Source organism: Neocloeon triangulifer, unplaced genomic scaffold, assembly GCF_031216515.1.
Source record: "Neocloeon triangulifer isolate White Clay Creek 2 clone unplaced genomic scaffold, ASM3121651v1 ptg000001l, whole genome shotgun sequence".
Taxonomy (NCBI): Eukaryota; Metazoa; Arthropoda; class Insecta; order Ephemeroptera; family Baetidae; genus Neocloeon; species Neocloeon triangulifer.
The window spans coordinates 7,457,136-7,477,569 of NW_026775544.1; the positions used below are offsets into that span (position 1 = coordinate 7,457,136).

The 20,434-nt window shown below is 38.3% G+C and overlaps 3 protein-coding genes across 5 annotated transcripts in view; all 3 read left to right on the forward strand.

The window, feature by feature from the left end:
- The first annotated feature begins 435 nt into the window (after positions 1-435).
- On the forward strand, positions 436-12,161 carry LOC132193192 (dual specificity protein phosphatase Mpk3-like). Its single transcript, XM_059613676.1, has 4 exons — positions 436-1,064; positions 6,187-6,476; positions 6,599-6,734; positions 10,045-12,161. The coding sequence occupies exons 1-4, from the start codon at positions 638-640 to the stop codon at positions 10,476-10,478; spliced, it is 1,287 nt and encodes a 428-aa protein (XP_059469659.1). The 5' UTR covers positions 436-637; the 3' UTR covers positions 10,479-12,161.
- An 833-nt stretch (positions 12,162-12,994) lies between these two features.
- Positions 12,995-15,432, forward strand: LOC132199842 (ADP-ribosylation factor-like protein 8B-A). Its single transcript, XM_059624926.1, has 4 exons — positions 12,995-13,389; positions 13,451-13,605; positions 13,935-14,096; positions 14,202-15,432. The coding sequence occupies exons 1-4, from the start codon at positions 13,267-13,269 to the stop codon at positions 14,320-14,322; spliced, it is 561 nt and encodes a 186-aa protein (XP_059480909.1). The 5' UTR covers positions 12,995-13,266; the 3' UTR covers positions 14,323-15,432.
- Positions 15,433-15,768: 336 nt separating this feature from the next.
- The window catches only part of LOC132200875 (protocadherin-like wing polarity protein stan), a 38,681-nt gene continuing 34,015 nt past the window's right edge, over positions 15,769-20,434 (forward strand). For all 3 annotated transcript variants that reach the window (XM_059626660.1, XM_059626643.1, XM_059626652.1), the window contains exon 1: positions 15,769-15,901. The gene's annotated coding sequence lies outside the window, so the exon portion shown is untranslated. The remainder of the gene's footprint in view (positions 15,902-20,434) is intronic.

A 20,434-nucleotide genomic window follows, 5' to 3' on the forward strand; every position in this document is an offset into this window, starting at 1 on the left:
TACACATAATCATACATTATTATTATTATATTATTATTATTCTATGGTCCTTATTACTACTTTTACTCTGTTTACCTCAAGTCAGTGGCATTTGGGGTTCAATCAATGAGTGCAGGGACTGCAGGGAGTCCGGGGGCAGCTCACACGCCACCCCCGCACCCTCATTCTTAAAAGTAGTCAATGAAGTGACGTCATGTGACGAACGCGATTGGCCAGTACTCCGGTCACATGACTGAGCCCACACACGAGCGGCAGGTCGATTATGGGCAGGTGGAATCGATATATTGAAAGAAACCGGTTACTTTCGCAACAACCGGCAACGCAAAACCCTTGAACAAAAAAAGGAAACTGGTGGAATTGGTCCCTCAAACCGGTTTTTCACTTTCGATACTTTGTGCGATCTCATTTTCAATTAATATCCTTTGGGCTGCGGAAGGGAAGAGGGAAGGCGGCTGCCAGAGGCCAGAGCACAGAGCAGCGAGCGTTGAGCAGTGAGACAGTGAGTGAAGAAGAAGTCCTCGCGAGTCCTGTCAGCTTGCATCTTCACGCGGTGGCCAGTTGTTTGCTGCCCCTGCGTTCAACTATCCTGAGGCGTCCGAACGGCATGTAAACCGGTGTCTTTGCACATTGTTAGGAGATGCCGTCGTCGGACGACGGTGGCGACTCAATGCGCGCTGATGAAGACGGACCCGACTCGGTGGTGGTCGCGGCACCAACGGGCGTTGACGCCGAGTGGCTGCTCAGAGAGTTGCGCTCGGACAGCGGCCGGTGCGTTCTGATTGACTGCCGAAGCTCGGTTGAATTTGGCGAGGCCCACATCCGGCATGCCGTCAACCTGTCCATCCCGAGCATCATGCTGCGGAGGCTGGCCGCCGGCAAGATTGACCTCGTCTCCACCATCAAGTGTCGCGAGCTGAAGGCCAAAATCGCCGACGCCCTCGGCCACAACGTGTTCGTCGTCTACGGCGATTCGGCAGACGCCAACCACCCGAATTATAACGACACACTAGAAATTCTCACTAGAAGGCTCAAACAAGATGGCTGCCGGGTGGCATGTCTCAATGGTGAGTATCATGTTTTTGGGGGGCGGCGAGACCCCCTTTGGTGCCCTGCACCGTGTATTGCTACCCTCGAATTTGCCCGTCACTTTTTCGGCCGCGCCCATCATCCCCATGGATGCCTTGCGGCTCAAAAAGTGGCTATAAATCTGTTTTATTGCTGGGCGGGAATATTTGAAAAATCGGAAACTGCCCGAAATTGCAAATTTCGGTGGGTCGGCCAACCCTTTCGGGCAATTCGGCATTCGGCACTTGTTTTTGTGCTATTTGTTTTGGTGGAGCGTTCCATTGCCGTGGGGGTGGGGGCAGTGAGCGCATGCCTCCGCCCGCCCGCCCGGCCAGCCAGTTCCATTCACGCGTGTGGGGCAACAGTTTGTTCTCATGAAAGAATTATCATTCACCCGCTTATCCCACGAAGGCCAGGCAAATAATCAATAAAACGCACGCCCGCGATTGTGCATTTTTTTTCCTAATTACGCAATTGCCAAATAAAATTATGATTCGAAAATTGGAATAATAAATCAAATTAAAGTGCAAGTAGGAAATGATAATATTTTCATATAATTTTTTTTATTAACATGAACTTACAAAGCTTATGAAGCTTAGGAAAAGAAAATATTGGGCTTTATTAAATCCATTTCTGTTTTTTCCATGCGGAAAATTAATTTTTTTTCTTTACTTGATTGTGTGGTTTTCTTTGATATTTAAATTTTGTCCACACAGGCGCAGTTAATTGGCAGACGCGCCTATGCTTTTTTTTCTCGCTCGAAACTTGGTGCTCTTTTGCTTCTCCTCTCCACACACCCACACAGGCCGTTGAGCTGCAAAAGTGCCCACACTCAGCCAAGCCAGCCCCGCCAACCTACGCCAACGCCGAGTGGATTATTCATTTCTCACTCCGCCAACATCAACTCTTTCTTTGAATCGCCTCAAAGCAAACCGTTGACGAAAAGATAAGCGATAGAAACGTTTTTATCAATGGCGTTACAAAACAACATTTTTTTATCCCATTTTTTATATATATATAAAAATAATAATGTTGCGTAAAATGACGCCTCGGACGATAAAAGCCGTTCAACGGAATCGGCGCTTTTTGCTTTGGGTGCAGAAGAATCGCGGCGCCGCCTAGATTGTTTTCTTGATGCATGTCATACATTATTTTTAGCCCACGCATTTGTTCAACAATTCTCCAGCTGCACCCTAACACCCATGCAGACATTTCTTTGAAAAACGCTGCAGGGAATAAAATAATATGAAAATTAAATTAACTGATTAAAATTTAAGTTTATTCATTCTTCTAAAGTCCTTTCGAAGAATTGAAAAAATTCAACTGTGACTGACTGTAAAAACATTAAATTATTATTATTTATTCTTGTCGGTAAATACAAAAATTTTTAACTGGAAAGAGAAGAAAGGGTTTACAACTAACAGATGTCTGCTAAAACGACCAACATCAAAAGAGACTTGGCCTCCACGATAAACTATCGCGCAAAAAAAAGGCAATTTAAATTGTAAATATATATCTATGATCTAGACAGTCTGGAAAATTAACAACTTTTATCATGGTTAAAAGACTTGGCATAAAATATTATTATCATACATGTGCACAGTATTGAACTTACAAATTTAGCGGTTGAGAAATATTTTTTTTACGGTTTTCCTTGCTAGCTGAGCGGTAATTCTGGTTAATTCCATGCATTGCAATATAGTTGATGCGTTTCCTTGGATGTGGTTTTCTGTTTCCTTTAGTTCATTAATGCTTTCTGAGGTCAATTTGGTTTCACTTTTTGAGCATGAGATATTCCATTATTAGCAGGACTTTCATGACGCACAGTATTTGTCCTTTTTTTACTTCCATGCGTAGAAAATATTATTTAAAATTATTTATTTGAAAAAAAAAATATCAATGCAAAGTATGTGTGGAAATTTCCATGAAAGTCAACCTTGGAAAAACTTCAAAAAGTAAAAACTTAACTACTTAATTAATGGAAACATTATTTTTAAATCAAACACCTGTGTAATTACCAGAATCAATATTCACGGCTTAGATAAAAAATGTAATATGCTGTTTTCAAATCCAAGATGATTATTTAATGGCAGGATCTGCACTGTGCGGTTGCGCCGCTGCTAATTGATGCATCGTCCAGATATTAGCATGCACATTTCATTCAAGGCCGGCGATGAATGCAGCGGCGGCGCGCACAGAGATGAGCTCAATCCGCAAGCAGCACTTTTGTTTTCCCACTCGCCCAAGTCGCCGCAGACGGCAAAAGCTAAGGAGGTTGCGCCACTTCCGGCAGCGTTCATTCTCGCGCATTGTTTTGCCGTTCCCTTTTTGCTGCCACTTGATCTGACGGGGTCGAAGGCCGATAAAAAGAGCAAAAGAGTTGCAACCAGAAGATAATCAAATCATGCTACATTTTCTTCTTACTTGGTTGAAAAACTCTTTCCATTTTTATTAGAAAAAGCAAACATTGTGAATTAATGGTAATAAATAATAATTTAGAGAAAAATTAATACGTGATATAAGATATACACGCAAATAAAAAAGGTGGAGAGAGAAAGATTTATATATATTTTGTGGCAGATTTCAAGTAAACTGCAATCAATTTGATGAATATAATTCATAATAGAATAAAACGCTAACCATGTTGATGAGATTATTCCCGGTAAAGGTGCACTCATGATATCACAATGCAAAAAGCATGTTGACTCACAACTTGGGATTACAAGCAGGCTGTATAGCAAAAGGGATGCCTGTATATTGATGATGACTAACATCCTGCGTGTCTCTTTTCTGTTATTATTTTTTTTAAGATCGTGGCGTTGATTCGTGAAACAATTCTCTTGCGCCAACCTTAATTGCCGCAAAACAGTTTCCTTGTGAGACATTAATTACACATTTTCCGCTTCGGCAACTTTCTGGAAAAAAACTTGACGTGTTTTAATTTCTTAATAAATACAATAATTTATTTATTAACTTCAGTTAAATTATATAATTTAAATTTTATGTTTTAAAAAAAAGACAATTTTTTTCTGTTCCTTTCATTCTAACTTTTTTTTCATTAACTTTTAAGTTAAATAACATCTAAAATCGCACCGGAAATCATATATCTTGTTCCTTTGTGCTCAAGAGGAAGCTCTGGCTATTTTTGGAAATTCCAAGACTTCCATCGCGGTTGATTTTGGTACACCCCTAGCTATGTGAGGCTCCGCGGTGATCATCCCTTGGCAACGTGTCACGTGGGGCTTCTTGACTTGTTGAATCTTTTTCAATAGAATTTTTGTATTCACGTTCCGCGAGAAGCCCATCAAATGTGCCAAGGACGGCCGGCCTAACGTCCGCACGTGCAATGGTTCATTTGAGCAAGTGTTGCTCACGTGATTTCTTCTGTGTTTTGTTACACGATTAGAAGAAATGAAAGGGAAACCCACTACACAAAATAAATAACAAAGAGCCGCGAAGAGCTTTGCCACAAATTCTTTAATAATAAAATAACTATTCTACTTTTTGTATTTTTTGTTTTTAAATTGTATATTGAATTAAAATTTTATTTAGATATGAAGAATTTCTACTTGTTTACAAATGATTTCAAAAAAATGAATGAATAAGAGTTAACAAAAAATATTTTTCCTGCATTTTTCTTGTAAACCATCGTGCGAAAGGAGTGCGGCATCTTCGATTGGTAATTCGGTACTCAAAAGGAAAGCGTGTGATACCTTTGCCACTCTGGTTGTTATAATACTCGCATGCGTCCGTTGAGCAAGCGAGTGAGTGTAATTATCACGGGGCTCAAATCACTTCCTTTGCTCATTCATGCCGGATTGAATGGGATGGAAATGCCTAGACGATGACAACGGACGCTTTCTTTCATGCAAATGAAACCAACTGCGTTGCTGATGAGTTTCCTCTCAGCTCAAAAATGATTGCTTGAAACTGGTAAAGAGTGGATCTAATATGGTGACGGTTGCGGCAGGCAGGAAGGCTAAACAATTCACTGGACTGATTATATACTTAATATCCAATAATATCTTACCTTACGCTTGATTTTTTTATTGTACAATCAATAATTTTTATTTTTCAAAGGTGACTGGTTGATATGATTCCTTTTTATGCAAAAATCGATTGGTGACCGTTCACCTAGACAGGCACAGAAGATTTTAGCCCCTAAATGTTAAAATAAGATCAAAGAGACTATGGGAGAGGCTACGTCAGCCAGAACGCGTGGAAAAATCGTTTGAGCTGCTCATATAAACACCAGCCTTTTGCAAGCATGGCTGACCGGCTTGCTGGGCCGAGAGCGGAAGTTCTAAATAGACAACCGAATCAAATATTTAAAAACAATGTACATTGAATTTACCGAAACGAACTTTTTCACAACATTGAATTGAATGGAGAGAAAGATTCACAAAAAGGAGATGCAGGAAGTGCGTCGGTCGGGAGTGTTCCGAGAAATTTTGGTCGTTATCTGTCGGTTCGCGAAGCATAAATATGAATGGAGATTCTTGCCCTGGAGAGCGGAGCGAAATCGGAAACCAAAAGCACGCCGTCAAGATAAGAATTGTCTGCCGTTGATAATAAACCAGAGCGAGCAAACGGACTGGCTGCGTGAATGAAATTGCTTCATAAAGTCCGCCTCGCCGGAAGTCTCGAAATAGACGCCCCTTAGCGCTTGGTTGAATTCCAACGAATTTGCCTTTGTTCTGTTAGGTTATATTATGTATTTGATATCGCGAGAAAAATGCACAAACTTGAAGGCGTTTTCGTCAAAGGAAGCTCTTTTTGCAAAGCTCTGCTGTCAAAAAACAAAGAAGTTCAAAGTTTAAGAGGGCTACTTTGTTTTTGATACATACAAATTTGTTGATGAAATAAATACATTGTTGTATGCCATATAACTATGCTATTTATAGTCGTGCATCGCTATTGAAAGGCCAAGTAACGTAATTGTTTGGTATTTAAAAGTTTGCCTGCAACAAATATGGACACTTGCCAATAAGATCAAAAACCTTGCCAATAGTTGTAATTTGATTATGTTTAAATAAAGTCAAAGACAATACAATATTATACTGCCTTTTAGAAAAAGGTATGGTAACTGATATTAATCAATGTTTTCATCCAATGTTTCAGGCGGTTTCGGCGAGTTCAAGGCGCGTTACCCTGAATGGTGCGAGAGCGACGCAGCCGACGTTGCAGCGCCATTGATGGGGCTGCGCTCGCTTCGCATCTCATCAAGTTCGTCCAGTGCATCAAGCTCGTCCGGTGGAGGCTCAAGTGACGTTGACGACGCCGACCGCTGCGATTCATCTCTTGGTCTTGACGAGGACCGAGAATTTCCCGTCGAGATTGTGCCGTTCCTCTTCCTTGGCAACGCGGTCAACAGTGAGGACATCGAAGCCCTCCAGAGGCACCGCATTCAGGTATCTTTATTAAAATCATGGTCACTGAACAAAACAAAATGATCATAGCAATATTGATGTTGACTTTTATTATATTATGTGAAACTTTTTGTTTAACATTTTTGATTTTGTTATTTTTTCAGTACATTATGAATGTGACGCCGGATTTGCCAAATGTGTTCGAGGACTCTGGCAACATTCGCTACATGCAGATCCCAATCGCCGATCACTGGAACCAGAACCTCGCTTGCTTCTTCCCGAAGGCCATTGAGTTCATTGGTAATAGAATCGTTTTTTGCTTCATTTTAATTTTTAGATATTAGTTTTGATACATTAATAATTTCCAAACAAGAATAATTACATAATAAATTAAACAAAACAAAATATAAACAAAGCCACAGGCAGGAAAACCTACGCGAGTGAAGTCAATTCAAAATATTTCCATTTAAACTCTAAAACAAATTAATAAAAGCTTTCAATAAATTTTGAAACATTTATTACAGAAATTAAAAAAAACTCAATTAATTAATGCCTAATTATATCTGAATCCGTCTCCCTAGGCCTTTCTCTGTTTGTATTGATAAAGCAGAAAATATTTCCTTGTGACCGTTGGCATTTTGAAATTGCTAGTCTGCACACTGCTAAAGAGAGCGGCCTGTGAGAAGGCAGTGCGATCTCCCCTAAAAGACCAACCAACAGCGGTTTGGCCTTGAACTCGTAACATTTGGAATAAACACCCCAAAAATAACATTTGCCCAAACCACCCCCTAACTGGGTTTATTTTTTAGCATGACTGTAAAATGGTGTTTTGATATTAGCCAAAACCAAATTTAGATCCTTTGGGGAGATGAGAGGAATTGTTTTAAACACTTTCCCTGTTATTTTGGGCGTTGGGTGCGTAGGTCTGTAGGATTTTAGCATTGGGAAAGGCAGCACTTCCAGTATTGATCGGAGAACCGGAGGCGGGAGGCCGAACCCCCACTGCCACCTGCGCACCCCCAACTCGGCAGTGAGCTGAATGAACCCATCAGGTTAGCGTGTCCTCCGCGAGGTGCGCTGCTCTTGGGCGTCCTGCCCATTTTCCCATCCGTCCACCCTCACGGCCATTCAGCCAAGTCAATATTTATACACCCTCCACCCCCGCGTCAAGCAACAATATTGGATGAATCCTACCTTAATTGAACATTCACTCAACCTTGATCGTTTCCCCCATTTAGACAAAGCATTGCAAATTTAAATAATATAAATTTGCATTCCTTGAACTAAAAACATTCTGCGATAAATATTAAATATTTAAATGGAGAATTAATCTTTAAATCTATTTTGATCCTATAACTGAACATTCTAAATAATTTACGAGGGATCTAATTTTTTCCCTTTAAAATCGCAAACAATAAGTTGGCGCAGCATTGACCTTGACAGACAGTGGAGCTAACAAGGCAGCACTGTAAACAACGCCGAAATTTATAAGTGAGGAAGACGCGTTTCCTGTGCGCGAATTCTGCTGCCGACCATCAAGAGATCCGCCTTGTGCAAAAACTTCGCAGATATACATTTTTGGCACGAAGCCACTAAAGTTTTTACTGCTTCTATAAACTTTCCCAGTTGCTTTTAAACTCATCTCTCCCTTTTCTTTAGGTCCAAGTATATGCGAATGCACAATCCACACGTTTCTATCGCTGCTTTATCCAAGATTTTCAGTTTGAATTTGGACCTAACGCTTGGTTTTGTCCGTTGCTGTCAATTCTCGACCGCACCCACCCACCCACTGATGGGCGGGCGCCGCTAATGACCACGCATCCGGCGGCCCTCTTTACTCTCTCGGCAACCACCGCTAAAAGCCATGCCGCAAAAAATTTCCTCCGTTCCTATGACGGCGCATCGTTTTCATTTATTAGGCACCGCACATCTCCCTCGCTTTCGAAACCAGACGTCAAACAAAGCATTGGCTCGGCGACGTAAACATTCAAACACGCACTTCCGCCGCGTACATTATTCATGACTTGAATCATCGAGCAATAATTATTGTTGAAAGTCTTTGTCCGCCGTCGCTAATTCAAATTTAATCAAAATCAGTTGCGCAAAACAGCGGACCCAAAAGAGGCACGCTGTAAATAAATCATGCCAAAAAAAAAATCGGTATTGTTTTCTCGTCGGACGCTCGTCACTTGAACTCTCGTCAGGCGGCTGGAAATAACTTATTTCACGTTTCTCGCTCCCCATTAATCGGATTGAGCTAACGCGTTGCACGCGAACTCTTGAATTGATGAAAGCAATCCATTGCTGGCGCGACGGCATTCGCTGGAAAGGCGTTCTGCGTGGGCGCCCCACTTCAAGGGAGGAAAGTAGCGCGGTGCGTGGGAGGACGACCGTGGATGTCGGTCGGGCTGCGTGGGTGGAAAGCCCTGCAATGGGTGCGCAGACGCCCGTGCCCTGCTGCCATTTCACATGAATGGAATTGTACCTGCCTGCGAGCAGAAATAGCCGCCAAAATCGACGATATTCCGCTTGTCTGATCGCGTGGGTGCTGCCTCGCATTTCATTATTAATTCATTAATGCCTGATAACGTTTTTGTGGAACAAGAGCGACACTCGCAGCCTTGATTTAGTTTCTTTAGCGTGTCCATCCAGAAATTGATCCCCGAATGAATATATTATGTAATGAATAAAGTATTTTACGACTTTACGTAATCAGCTATTCAAATGTAATCACAACAGAGAGGTACTTTTTAATTTAATTAATCCGTGTTCCAAAAAAATACTTAATTTTTACTTCCATGTATTGTTAAAATTGTGAATGCTTTCAGTTTGTAAAGTATGCATTAAGTTTCATTCAGGGAGGAAATGTTGTATTATATTCTCCTCTGTTTCCCTGCATTAAGCATTACTTAAACCCATATTCTTGACAGCTCAGTAATTGTCATCAGACAACATTTTTAAAGCTTAAATTTTGAAGTAATGCCAAATTGACTTTGAAAGAGTTTTACTTTTTCACTTTGATGTCCCATTAATATAATAATGAAGTTCTAATGTAGTTTAACTTTTAAAAATCATAATTACAGTAAATTTTGCTTAATTTCATATTTTAATTCTATAAACATTCAAAATATAAAAATTCAAACTACCTTACACAAGTTCAATATTGAAATGCAAAAAGTAAAAAAGATTCAAAATTCTAAAAGCATTTATCATAGTGGGCAGCGCTCGCACTCATTTTTAAATTTTTCCAAATTCACTCGAAATATATAATTTATAATAATTCACCTGGATAGAAGAAGAAAATTTCTTAAATTCCTTGGATTATCTTAAATTTAGTTTCTAAATTCTTGATTAAAATAAAAAACAAAAAGCACAATACAAGCGCCAAAGAGCTTTACAAAATTTATCTTTTCTTAATAAAATTGCACTGGCGCTCGCGCTTGAGTCACATAAAAGCTGCGCTCTTGCCCACTATGGCAATTATCCTCTTATGCAAAATTTTAATTCTAGACTACAAATTTCTTTTCAACTTAGAATGAAAGTAGACATATATTAGTTTTAATGTGATTGAATGTTTGAGCTGGTGCTATAAGATTGTTTTGTTTTTCAGACGAAGCCCGCAACAGCCAGAAAGGTGTGCTGGTACACTGCCTAGCTGGCGTTTCTCGCTCAGTTACCATCACCGTCGCTTACCTCATGTACAAGATGCACTTGTCACTGAACGATGCATTCAACGTGGTTCGCAACCGCAAATCCAACATTGCACCCAACTTCAACTTCATGGAGCAGCTGCATTCTTTTGAGCAAGAGCTGCGACTCCGAGGCGAGTTCGCTCCAGCGCACACACCCCTGCTGTCCATACAGCCGCCCGAGGTGGCTGCTCTGCGCGGCCAAGGGCCCATGACACGGCGTTGCCCATGCGGACGCCCAGACTGCACTTGCCAGCCACAGAACTCGCAGTTCCTGTCACCGCTGCTGCCCACCGGCGCCAGTCCAGACAGCGGCATAGAGTTCGACCGCTGGGCCTCAACAGCCAACGAGTAGTAGTGACTGATTTGATAGACACTTTTGGTGTTTTTAGAAAGGACACATTCTCTTCCATGTGTTATCTTTGTGGTCTCTCCTTGTTATTACTCTTGTTCCTGGCATACTGCAGAACGGTCGGACAAAATTGGATTGACGAATGGACTCTCTAATTTTTTCTTAAATGCTCTAATTTTTTATCAAATCTGATGGAACTTCTCTTTATGTTGCATAATTGCTAAATGACATCTTTGTAAGTGCAAAGTAGATCAAAATATATTTATGTACAATGCTTTTATATATCTCAAATTTAGCTCCATGCAGTTCCAAAAAAGTTGGATTTTAAATTATTGGGAAGAGACGGAATAGAAATTCCCATATTTGAAACAGCTCTCATTAATGTCTTTGTGTGTGCTGAAAATGAAAACACTTGGTGGTCAAAATATTAATTAGAGTTGAATTACTCTTGACGATAGTTGCTTAGACTTGATGCATTTATTCTGAAAAGAAATGCAATTAGAATCCGACCGTTTCTGCTATGTAAAATTCAACGTTATAGAAAAGGCAAGCCAAGTGCATGGCACTGGCATTTGTTTTTGACACAATTTACTTTATATTATATCACTGGCATGCAGTCAAGTGAACAGCTCAGTGGACACGTTCATTTTCCTACTCTTTTTTCCATAATTGTAAATCAACTGCCATTTTTTTTTATAATACTTGTTATAATTTAATCAACAGAATGTGCAAATACACAATCTGCTTCTGATTATCCTTTGAGCGGCTAACAATGCAGTAAATATTTAATTTGAAACTCTTTGCTGTGTCAAAAGATGGACCTTCTTTGATAAATGACAGTAAGAATTAAAGAAAGAAAGGAGTTTGTTAATTGTGCCATATTTCTCTCTCACCTGTCCGAGAGTGCTTAAGGAACGAGAGTCATTGACGTTGGTTTCAAAAAGAAAATGTACAGCAAATGATAATCAGGCAGGATCCGTGATTATTGTTCATGATTATATTTACTGTTGAATGGCTTCATGTGTTAATATCAAGGTAAATAACTTTTTTACATTAGAAAGTGTTGCAGGCAATTTATTGCAAATTGTGAATTTAAGTTCTATCAAACTGCATTTTTATATTATATAAAAGGAGACGCGAACCACTTACGTGTTTATTTTTAATGTCTAGAGGAAAGCTTTGTAAGGAGTGCCAAAAACCTTTGTTAAATTTTCGCATTAGTTTGGCTTGCATTCTCCACTTGTACATCTTAAAAGATTCCTTGTATATCAGCAAAATTGGAGCTGAAGAAAAAACAAAGCTTTGATCTCCTTGGCACTTTTGTACAAATAATAGATCCAAAAATTGAAAGAGGAAAGCAGCCATATAATGTTACTTGTTTTTACTGCCATCATTTTCTGTGCAATTTTTAATTGTAATGGAAATAGAGTATATATTGTCTATTGATGTTGATGCACAAATTAATACAATTTAAATTCTAAAAGTCTCTTGTTTCCTGAGATAAAGATGCAAATAAGTAAAATTAGGACGCACAATATACACACTTAAGTAATACAAGGAAAACAGTTTATATAGCAAGAAGACAAAGATCAACTATAATGTCATGTACATTTTAGTGTTGGCCACTCCGTCTCCATTAATAGTGTACTCCATCATTCAATCAATAAATCTCTGTATTTAAAATGACATGTTGCTAGCCGAATTGCATCTACTTAACCATTTCATAGTATATTGATTTTGGCCAGATAAGAGCAAACTTGTTTGTTCTGTGATCACAATTATTTTAAATTATTGATGCATAATTTAAAATTACACACATTCCTTGCTAGTTAGGATTCTGTTAAAGACCAAAAGAACTAGATTTACATCAACACTTCAATTGATTTGCAACGCAAAATTTGCCATACCTTTTACTCTTAAAAAAAAACACATGAAGTATATTTTCTAAATGAAATGAGCTGCAAAATTTGAGCACGCTGATAATTATTCTATTTATTTTTTGCTATGATGCATAATGGGTAAGAAATGTAAATAAAGCAGACGTTTACATGTGTGGTCTTAATTCATGAGATTTTTTTATTTTTGCTATTATTTTTCACCCAAATATAATCATTTACTCACATACGGTGTGAGTGAATTTGAGAATTTCAAGTTCAAAAGTTATTGTAATACATTATTTATCAAAAACTAACATAACCTTATACAAAGTGCCAAATCAAATAAACTTATAACCACTTATAACCTACAAATTAAAAGAAAATAGGCATTGCCGCCCTCAGGATTTGACCCCGCAATGAAGTTTCAATAAAGATTAGAATGTTTTCATTTTGCCAACATAATTGGAATATTTTATTTTCAGATTTTTTAGTTTAATATTCATTAAGTACAGCAGAAACAAAGTATCAAAATAAGGTTAAAATTTTTTCGATGATTTTTATTAAACTTATGTGAAAAACGAAACAAGAATGTGTTCAAACACCAAGAGTATATTTTCATGTTGGTACGACTGTGCACGTGAGTCATCTGATCCGCCTGACTTCGGAAAACTCGGGACAACAGCGGTCTTGAATTTTGACAGTTTCTACTGCAAACCTTTGGTGTGCGTTCGGTTCTCCAAAAGTGGCTGTGAAAGTTCCAGGGTCCTAAGCCGCGAGTGGCCCGTCCGACAGCCCAGACTTCGGGGTTAATTTACAAGTTCTAGGGGGCAGCGAGCGCTCGACTTTGAGGAGGGCCCTGGCTGGTCACTCCCATTCTGAAAATTCTTGAATAAGGACTCGTACAGTTTTTGAAGATGATTGCCATTATCAACCGGATTCTAGACTGGTTCAAAAGTCTCTTTTGGAAAGAAGAAATGGAACTGACCCTTGTGGGATTGCAATACTCCGGAAAAACAACGTTTGTCAACGTGATTGCTGTAATTAATTTAGCTACACTTTTCTTTGTCCTCAGTTTAACATTATTCTCTGTTGTTTTAGTCTGGCCAGTTCAGCGAAGACATGATTCCAACTGTCGGTTTTAACATGCGTAAAATCACCAAAGGCAACGTCACCATCAAAGTTTGGGACATTGGTGGACAACCGCGCTTCAGATCTATGTGGGAACGTTACTGCAGAGGAGTCAATGCTATTGTGTAAGGACTTTGGCACTTTGGGCCATTTTAGGAAAACATATTTTGTTTTCCTAAAGTTGTGGCCTAAAGTTGAATTTTAAAATTTTACTGCTTAAAAATTTTTATTTATAATAATGCAGGAAAATTTCAATTCCACAGTGTGACCAAGACGTCATATACCAATTGTTGTTTGATTTTTGTAATAATTCGATTTTTTTTAATTAAGGAAATGATTTTGGCTAAATTTTTTTTTTATTATAGATTTTTTCCTATATCTTTCAAAAATAATAGTATTTAAGCATTGCATGTAGAAGTGCAGATCTGTGCATTAAAATTTTTTTCCTTTATAGATATATGGTTGATGCAGCAGATTCGGAAAAGATCGAAGCATCAAGAAATGAGCTGCACAATTTGCTAGACAAGCCTCAGCTGGCAGGAATTCCAGTTCTTGTACTTGGCAACAAGAGAGACTTGCCACACGCACTTGATGAGAATGGACTAATTGAGAGAATGTAAGTAATAATGTATATTTTTTTTTTCAAAATGAAATGATGCAATTCTTGTTTAACGATAAACAAACTTTGATATTTTTTCATTAATATTTTCCATCTTTGCAGGAATCTATCTGCAATTCAAGACCGAGAAATTTGCTGCTACTCAATATCATGCAAGGAGAAAGACAACATCGACATAACCCTTCAGTGGCTCATTGCACATTCCAAATCTGGCGGACGTTAAAATACAATGTTCTTTTTAATCGGCCAGATGAGAAGCTGGCTTGTTATTGTTTGGCTCTCTCTGTCTTTTTCTATCTTCTTCTGCACATGATGAGGAAACGTGGCAGCTCCTATTTGGCCTTTATCTCTTGAGCAAGGAAATTGCCTTCAGGAGCTGATATTAATTGGATCTCCTCTCATATCGAGTGCCATTTTTACAGAAAATATTTAATTTTTTGCATAAAGTGCGAGCAGTGCGTTACGAAACTTTAAAAAATTACATAATAATATATATCAATGAGCGAATCAGATCTTGGTGCTTGAAGCTTTCCTGATCACTGTTTTTGGGCTACGGAAGAAAGGTTTGATAATTAGTTCCTCTCTTTGAAAAAGTCTATGAAACCAAAAATTTCAAAAGGCAAAATTGCCAGAGAACAAGTTGACATCTGAAATTGTCAAATTTCCAGTTTCCTTCACCTTAGATGATTTTCCTCTTTGTCGCAGTCGGACTCTGTGATATTACCTTCTCTTGCAAGTATTTTTTTAATAAGTGAAATTGGTTCCGTTGCTCAAATATTTTTGTATCGATTTTCTCTGTTAGGATTTATTATGCACATAAACTCATGCTTGTGTACTACTGAAACGAAAACTTGCACCCTTTGTTCACTTTTGTATTCTGTAATTTATTTTTTTGAAAAGAAAAAAAAATAACAGTGTCCGATATTAAATGCAATATTCCGCCATTGTTTTTTATGTATTCCAGGATTGAATATATATTTGTAATCTTACAAACAAAAAGTTGTATAGATGTATTTATGAACTACCATTGTTGAGAGGCGTAACTGTATTAAAGGGAAGCAAAGCAAAACTCATTATTGTAATTATGCATGGTTAATATAGGCTGATAAGGGATACTTCGTGAGTTGCGAAACCGCTCCTGCAGGCTTGTGCTGGTGTCTGCAGAAAGCAAACTATACTTCTCACCTCTAGAGGAAATGATATTGTTCTCTTAACTAAATAGTGATGAAAAATTAAAATACCCAGTAATATTACTTACAATTTATCTGATATCATTGTGGATGAGACGAATGGGTTATGAGGCGTATGTCTAAATTAAACACATGCATATTGATTGAATTACTTTTTATTTACTCCCAAAATTTTAACCCACTGATTAAAAAAAATATTTTTACAAAAATGATGATGTTGCAGGTACTCGATAAATTTTTGAGCAAATTTAAAAATTATAAAATATGAGATCTAAAATAAAATTTAATTTACAATTAGATTATGCTTATTGTTAGTGCCAAGGTAATGTGTGTATTACTCTTTGAACTTTCAAACTTGCTGACAAATTCGCGGTTTTCTCACTTCTCAGGCTGCTTTCGCCCCCATTCGAATCTACGGCTGAAAAAGTTCGGCGAAAGGCGAAATGTACGCGCATGGGGGAGACGAGCGAGACGCGACAGCTTGTTTTTCAGTTCAGTTGATAGCGGGAGCTGCGTGAGGGCATTGTGAGCGTGCCGATTCTGCTTGATTTGTCGCGAAAACCGGCTGCACTCGTGGATTAACCCTTTCGTCGGACATTGAGGACGAACGAGGTGAGTTTGAAATACCATTTAGCAAGCAGGGAAACTTGTGTCGCGAGTGAAAAGTAGACTTTTATCGGGAAAAAAGGGGCACCCACCTGCGGACGACAGGTGATTTCGAGAACCGCCGCCGAGCTCGCGACGGCCGTCGGAAGGTTTCGTTAAGGAAAAGGTTCGCTCGGCCGATACCATTATTGTCGGCAAAGTTTTCCAAGTATCTCTTCGCGGTTGTCAGGCATTTTTTATTGTTTAATTCGTCACGAGAAGGTGGAGATTTTAACATTACATTAATTAGCAAGAAGGAGAAATGGATTGGGGTGCTACGTGCGTTGAAGTTTCTGAAAAGGAAATTTGAGGAAAAATCATGGGAAACGCCCAGAACAAAATTAAGACGGAAAAACGCCATCTTAACAATTTTGAAAAATTTTTAACTTGGGGTTTCTTTACCTAACTTATGAAACAGTTTAATTATATTAATTATAAAATATATTTTATTTTAAATAAATTTTTATGAAATTAAAGAAAAACCAATATCCAAAATTTTAACTATTCTATAATTATTGTATAATCATTTTGTAATAATTAATTTGATTTTTTTTTAATTTATTTACAAAATAATTATTTAATAATTTATTTTTGTTTATATGTAAAATGCATTTTATTTAGTTCTTATAAGTCTTACAACTCACTTTGAAAATATTTTTGGAATCTTACTGTATATGTATCCGTGAATAAATATAAAAATCAACACCACTGTTTTGCTGCCGGTCGTGCTGCAGACGATAATGACCTCACCCACCCGCCAGTCGAATTTTGGCATTGCCTAAAATTTCTTCACACGGAAACTTACGCATAAAATTAAAACGCATTCAACGTTTGTAAGAGGGTAAAGACATTCCCGAGATCGATTCTTCTTTTTTTTTCAAGCCCTGTAAGAATATAAATATCAGACGAAGACACGCAACGGCGATAATCGCGGGCGGAGTAATTAAGGCGGGCTGCACACGTTGTAATGTATAATGAGAGCAGCATTACACACGCATGCGATTCTCATGTCAAACTGTACAAAACTACGGGCATTGTTTTTACTGCCGAGAGAGACAAAACCGCGTTGTCAATAAAACCCCAATTGAATTTTACTGCCAGTGACTTTAACGATTGGACTCATGAAAAATTAATAAGCTGCAGCTGTCGTTGATCAACATTCCCCACTTTTGATTATTACTGCAGTGAAATTATTCATCACATTAATTCAATTTCAGGTATAAATAATATCAATAAATAGCGTCATTTTTACTGTTTGAATAAAATCTCATTTGGAGAAAATTCAATAAGTTTCTCTAGAAAGAGAAACATTTATAATTAACATTTAATTTTACGTCAATTGCTGCTTGAAAGTTTTTAGCAAATTTCTATTATATATAATTTATCAATTTTACTTACAGTTAGAGTGTTCCGCAGTTAAATAAAATAAAATCTTAAACCATTGAGTCAAAATACAGAATAGAAAGAAAGAAAGTTCAATTGGCCACATTTTTCTACGAAAGATTATATTAAAAGCATTAAAAGAAACAAAAAATTACTGTTCTAAATATCATATTTAATATCATATTTAATAACAAATTGCAGCTAAAAAAAAAACACCAATATCCGTGAAGAGTGTTTCTAATATAAAAATTTAATTCACCAATTTCAGTTCATCATCTTTCAATGTTGAACTGAAAAATATGAAGGTTTTATTGGTTACGAAAGATTTAATTTTTTAAATCGCGACGAGTTATTTTTCTCTATGTCGGCACGGAACGTATCCATTTTTTCATTGGCCAATCTGCGCTTATATTTCTTGCGGTGGCCTTGTTTCCGAAAAATAACCTTTGACAACAATAATTTGCACATTTTCTAGACCTTATTTGCGACATGAGACACATTTTTTATGTATCCCGGGAAGGGTGCAAAAAACATCGCATGAATAAAAATTTATCAATTTCCGCCGGCAGCATCGTTTGTTTTCGACGTGCAATAAATTTGGCCAGGCCAGGCCGCTCTCGAGCGTGAGGAGAGCCCCGGTGTCTTTTATTTTGTTTTTCCATAAAAGATGATGGCCTTGCCGGAGAAGAAGAGACACAAAAAGCGACTCCTCATAAAAGTAGTATCATCCCTTTCTTTCCGCGGCAGGCTGGGGTGGCGCGGGCGTGAAAAGCGTCGAGGGTGCCGAGGGTCGCCATGGCGACCACCCCTCCACCCCCTGCCCGCCCCGGCGTCTATCACAGAGCATGACTCACTTTTGTACTGTTTGTGTTTTGCTCTCCGAGATCAATTTGTCCGGCGGCTTTTGATTTGCACGCGGCGGGACACACAGCACGCGAAAAGATACCTCGGCCCTGCTGGAAGTCGCGCGGCTGGAGATCGCGGCAAAGAGAAGCACGCGATTGTTTGCGCGCCGATTGTTTGCCAGGAAGAACACGCGGGCGAATCTTTTCATTTCGCATTGGCGAATTAGTTCTAGACGACGGGTTGGGTTTCGATTGTTGATGGTTGCGGATGCGTCTGGAAATGCAAACTGAAAACAAAAGTGAAATGATCTCGCCTTTTTTCGGTTTAATTAAAAACAATAATAATATTAATTGCTGGAACGGAAAACGATTAGTTGTGAAAAAACGCCGAAACGGTTGAAGCATTACAATTGATTAAAATGAAGAAAAACTTTAAAAATTCTTATCGTTGGTTCATATTTTAATCCAATATAAATAATTATTTTTTAGTTGTTATTTTTTTAACGATTTTGTACTGATTTAAAACTTAAAAAATTTTAACATAGAGGAATTAAAAAAAGCATCTATTTGAAACCTCAATCGCTTAAGAAATTTGAGAAATAAGGCTAAATATTGGACAAAAATCTCTTAACCAGTTCCAGGAATGTTTATTTTAATCTTAAATATATATAAAACCATAAAAACTCTCCCAAAATTTTTAATTAATATTTTTTAAGTAATATTATGAAATTTTTCAAATTTTATTTTAAGTGAACGATAGTTTTCAAGCATCTCTGGAAAGAATTTTAAGCATTTAAGTGTTGTGTAGAAATGAATGCTTTGAATTTTGATAACCTCTTTTCATTTGAAATCTCCACGTTTGTGATGCAAATTTAGTTCATCCAGAGCTGAATACTCAAAACAGTAGGAAAGCAATTTCTCTTTCGCTCCCTTGCGCAAAAATAACCCCATCATATATGCACGCGTTGTGTCTCTTGACAAACCTTTTGAATGAACTCATTTGACACCCCTTCCATCCGTCACGCAAAAGACAAGAGGGACTGCACGGAACACGCGTTCTCCGGGGGCACAATCGGTTTGTCAAAACGTCCATATCTAGGCGGATCGCTTTATTTATAAAGGATCCTCCGCGCGCAGCTTCATTCGAAACAGCCCCAATTTGTCAATGACTGCGAATAACGCAAACAGACAGGCCGAGACGAATGTTCAACCCCCGCAGCAGATTCGCCAGGAGTGCATAGCGATCCCCTTTGTATGGGAAATAAATGCAACTTGAGTTGTGTTTGTGCGAGTCGAGTGTCTTCTACTCTCACTCCCTGTGCGCCGCCGAAGTACATAATATAAGCTGCTCAAAGTAAACCGAAAACGAGATTCATTTCGCTGGGGCTTGAGAAAGAAAAACGCGACGGAATTTGAATCACAAGGGGTGAATCCTGCTGCGTGGCGCATTATTTCATTAGCAATTTGAGTGCCGCAGAATGGAGCGAAAAGTGCAGCGTACGAGCAGCCATGTTTATTTCTTTGACTCTGCGGCTTTGAAGTCGGCCATTGCCAGCAATTTAATTTCCCTGCTGCTCAAAGCAACAATTCATGCTAGGCGGAAAGTCATTTTGTTGCAAAGTTTCCTCTTAAGAATTGCAACTTAAGCAGTATAAAATTAGTTAAAAACTTAAAGTATAGTTATTTCGGTAATGTCTTGATGTTTTTGTTGATGAGAAATAATCGAACAATGGTTTTATTTCAGAAATTTTCCAATAGTAAAATTATCCCAAAATTCTTGAGAATACTTGCAATTCAAATTTGGCATGGTGATGTGCGGTGATGTGACTGGGGCTTTAATTCCCTTTTTTAATGGTCATTTATTTAATAATAATCCTGTTATCAAATTATTATAACTGAAACATTTTGCTGGTTTTAATCGATTTAAACAGGTTTTGCTATTGCAGTCAATGAAGCGGAAAGTAAACATTTGATCAGCTTTGATACGACCCCTTATATTTTCCGTCGTCATTTCAGACGTGGAATGAAAATTCAACGGCACGCGCTATATATTTTTTGCGGGCTCCGTTCTCAGCCCCTTTACAAGTGTTTGGCGGGTGTGGGGGCGGTTGCGTAATAAAAAAGCGGCGCGCAATCAAACACGCCCAGAACATGCTGGGTCGTCGTGCTCATAAATGCAAAAAAAAAAAATAATAATAATGACAAGGGCTGCTCCACAGACCTGGAGATGAATAAAAGCGAAATTTGAATACCGACCCTTTCGCAAAACAAT

What these genes read in the sequence shown, in the direction of transcription:
- LOC132193192 (XM_059613676.1), top strand. Translation starts at nt 638, where the DNA reads ATGCCGTCGTCGGACGACGGTGGCGACTCAATGCGCGCTGATGAAGAC. An exon ending in TCCAGAGGCACCGCATTCAG is followed by an intron (nt 6,477 to 6,598) that starts GTATCTTTATTA and finishes TTATTTTTTCAG; the next exon opens with TACATTATGAATGTGACGCC. An exon ending in GAAGGCCATTGAGTTCATTG is followed by an intron (nt 6,735 to 10,044) that starts GTAATAGAATCG and finishes TTTGTTTTTCAG; the next exon opens with ACGAAGCCCGCAACAGCCAG.
- LOC132199842 (XM_059624926.1), top strand. Translation starts at nt 13,267, where the DNA reads ATGATTGCCATTATCAACCGGATTCTAGACTGGTTCAAAAGTCTCTTT. An exon ending in AGAGGAGTCAATGCTATTGT is followed by an intron (nt 13,606 to 13,934) that starts GTAAGGACTTTG and finishes TTTCCTTTATAG; the next exon opens with ATATATGGTTGATGCAGCAG. An exon ending in AATGGACTAATTGAGAGAAT is followed by an intron (nt 14,097 to 14,201) that starts GTAAGTAATAAT and finishes CCATCTTTGCAG; the next exon opens with GAATCTATCTGCAATTCAAG.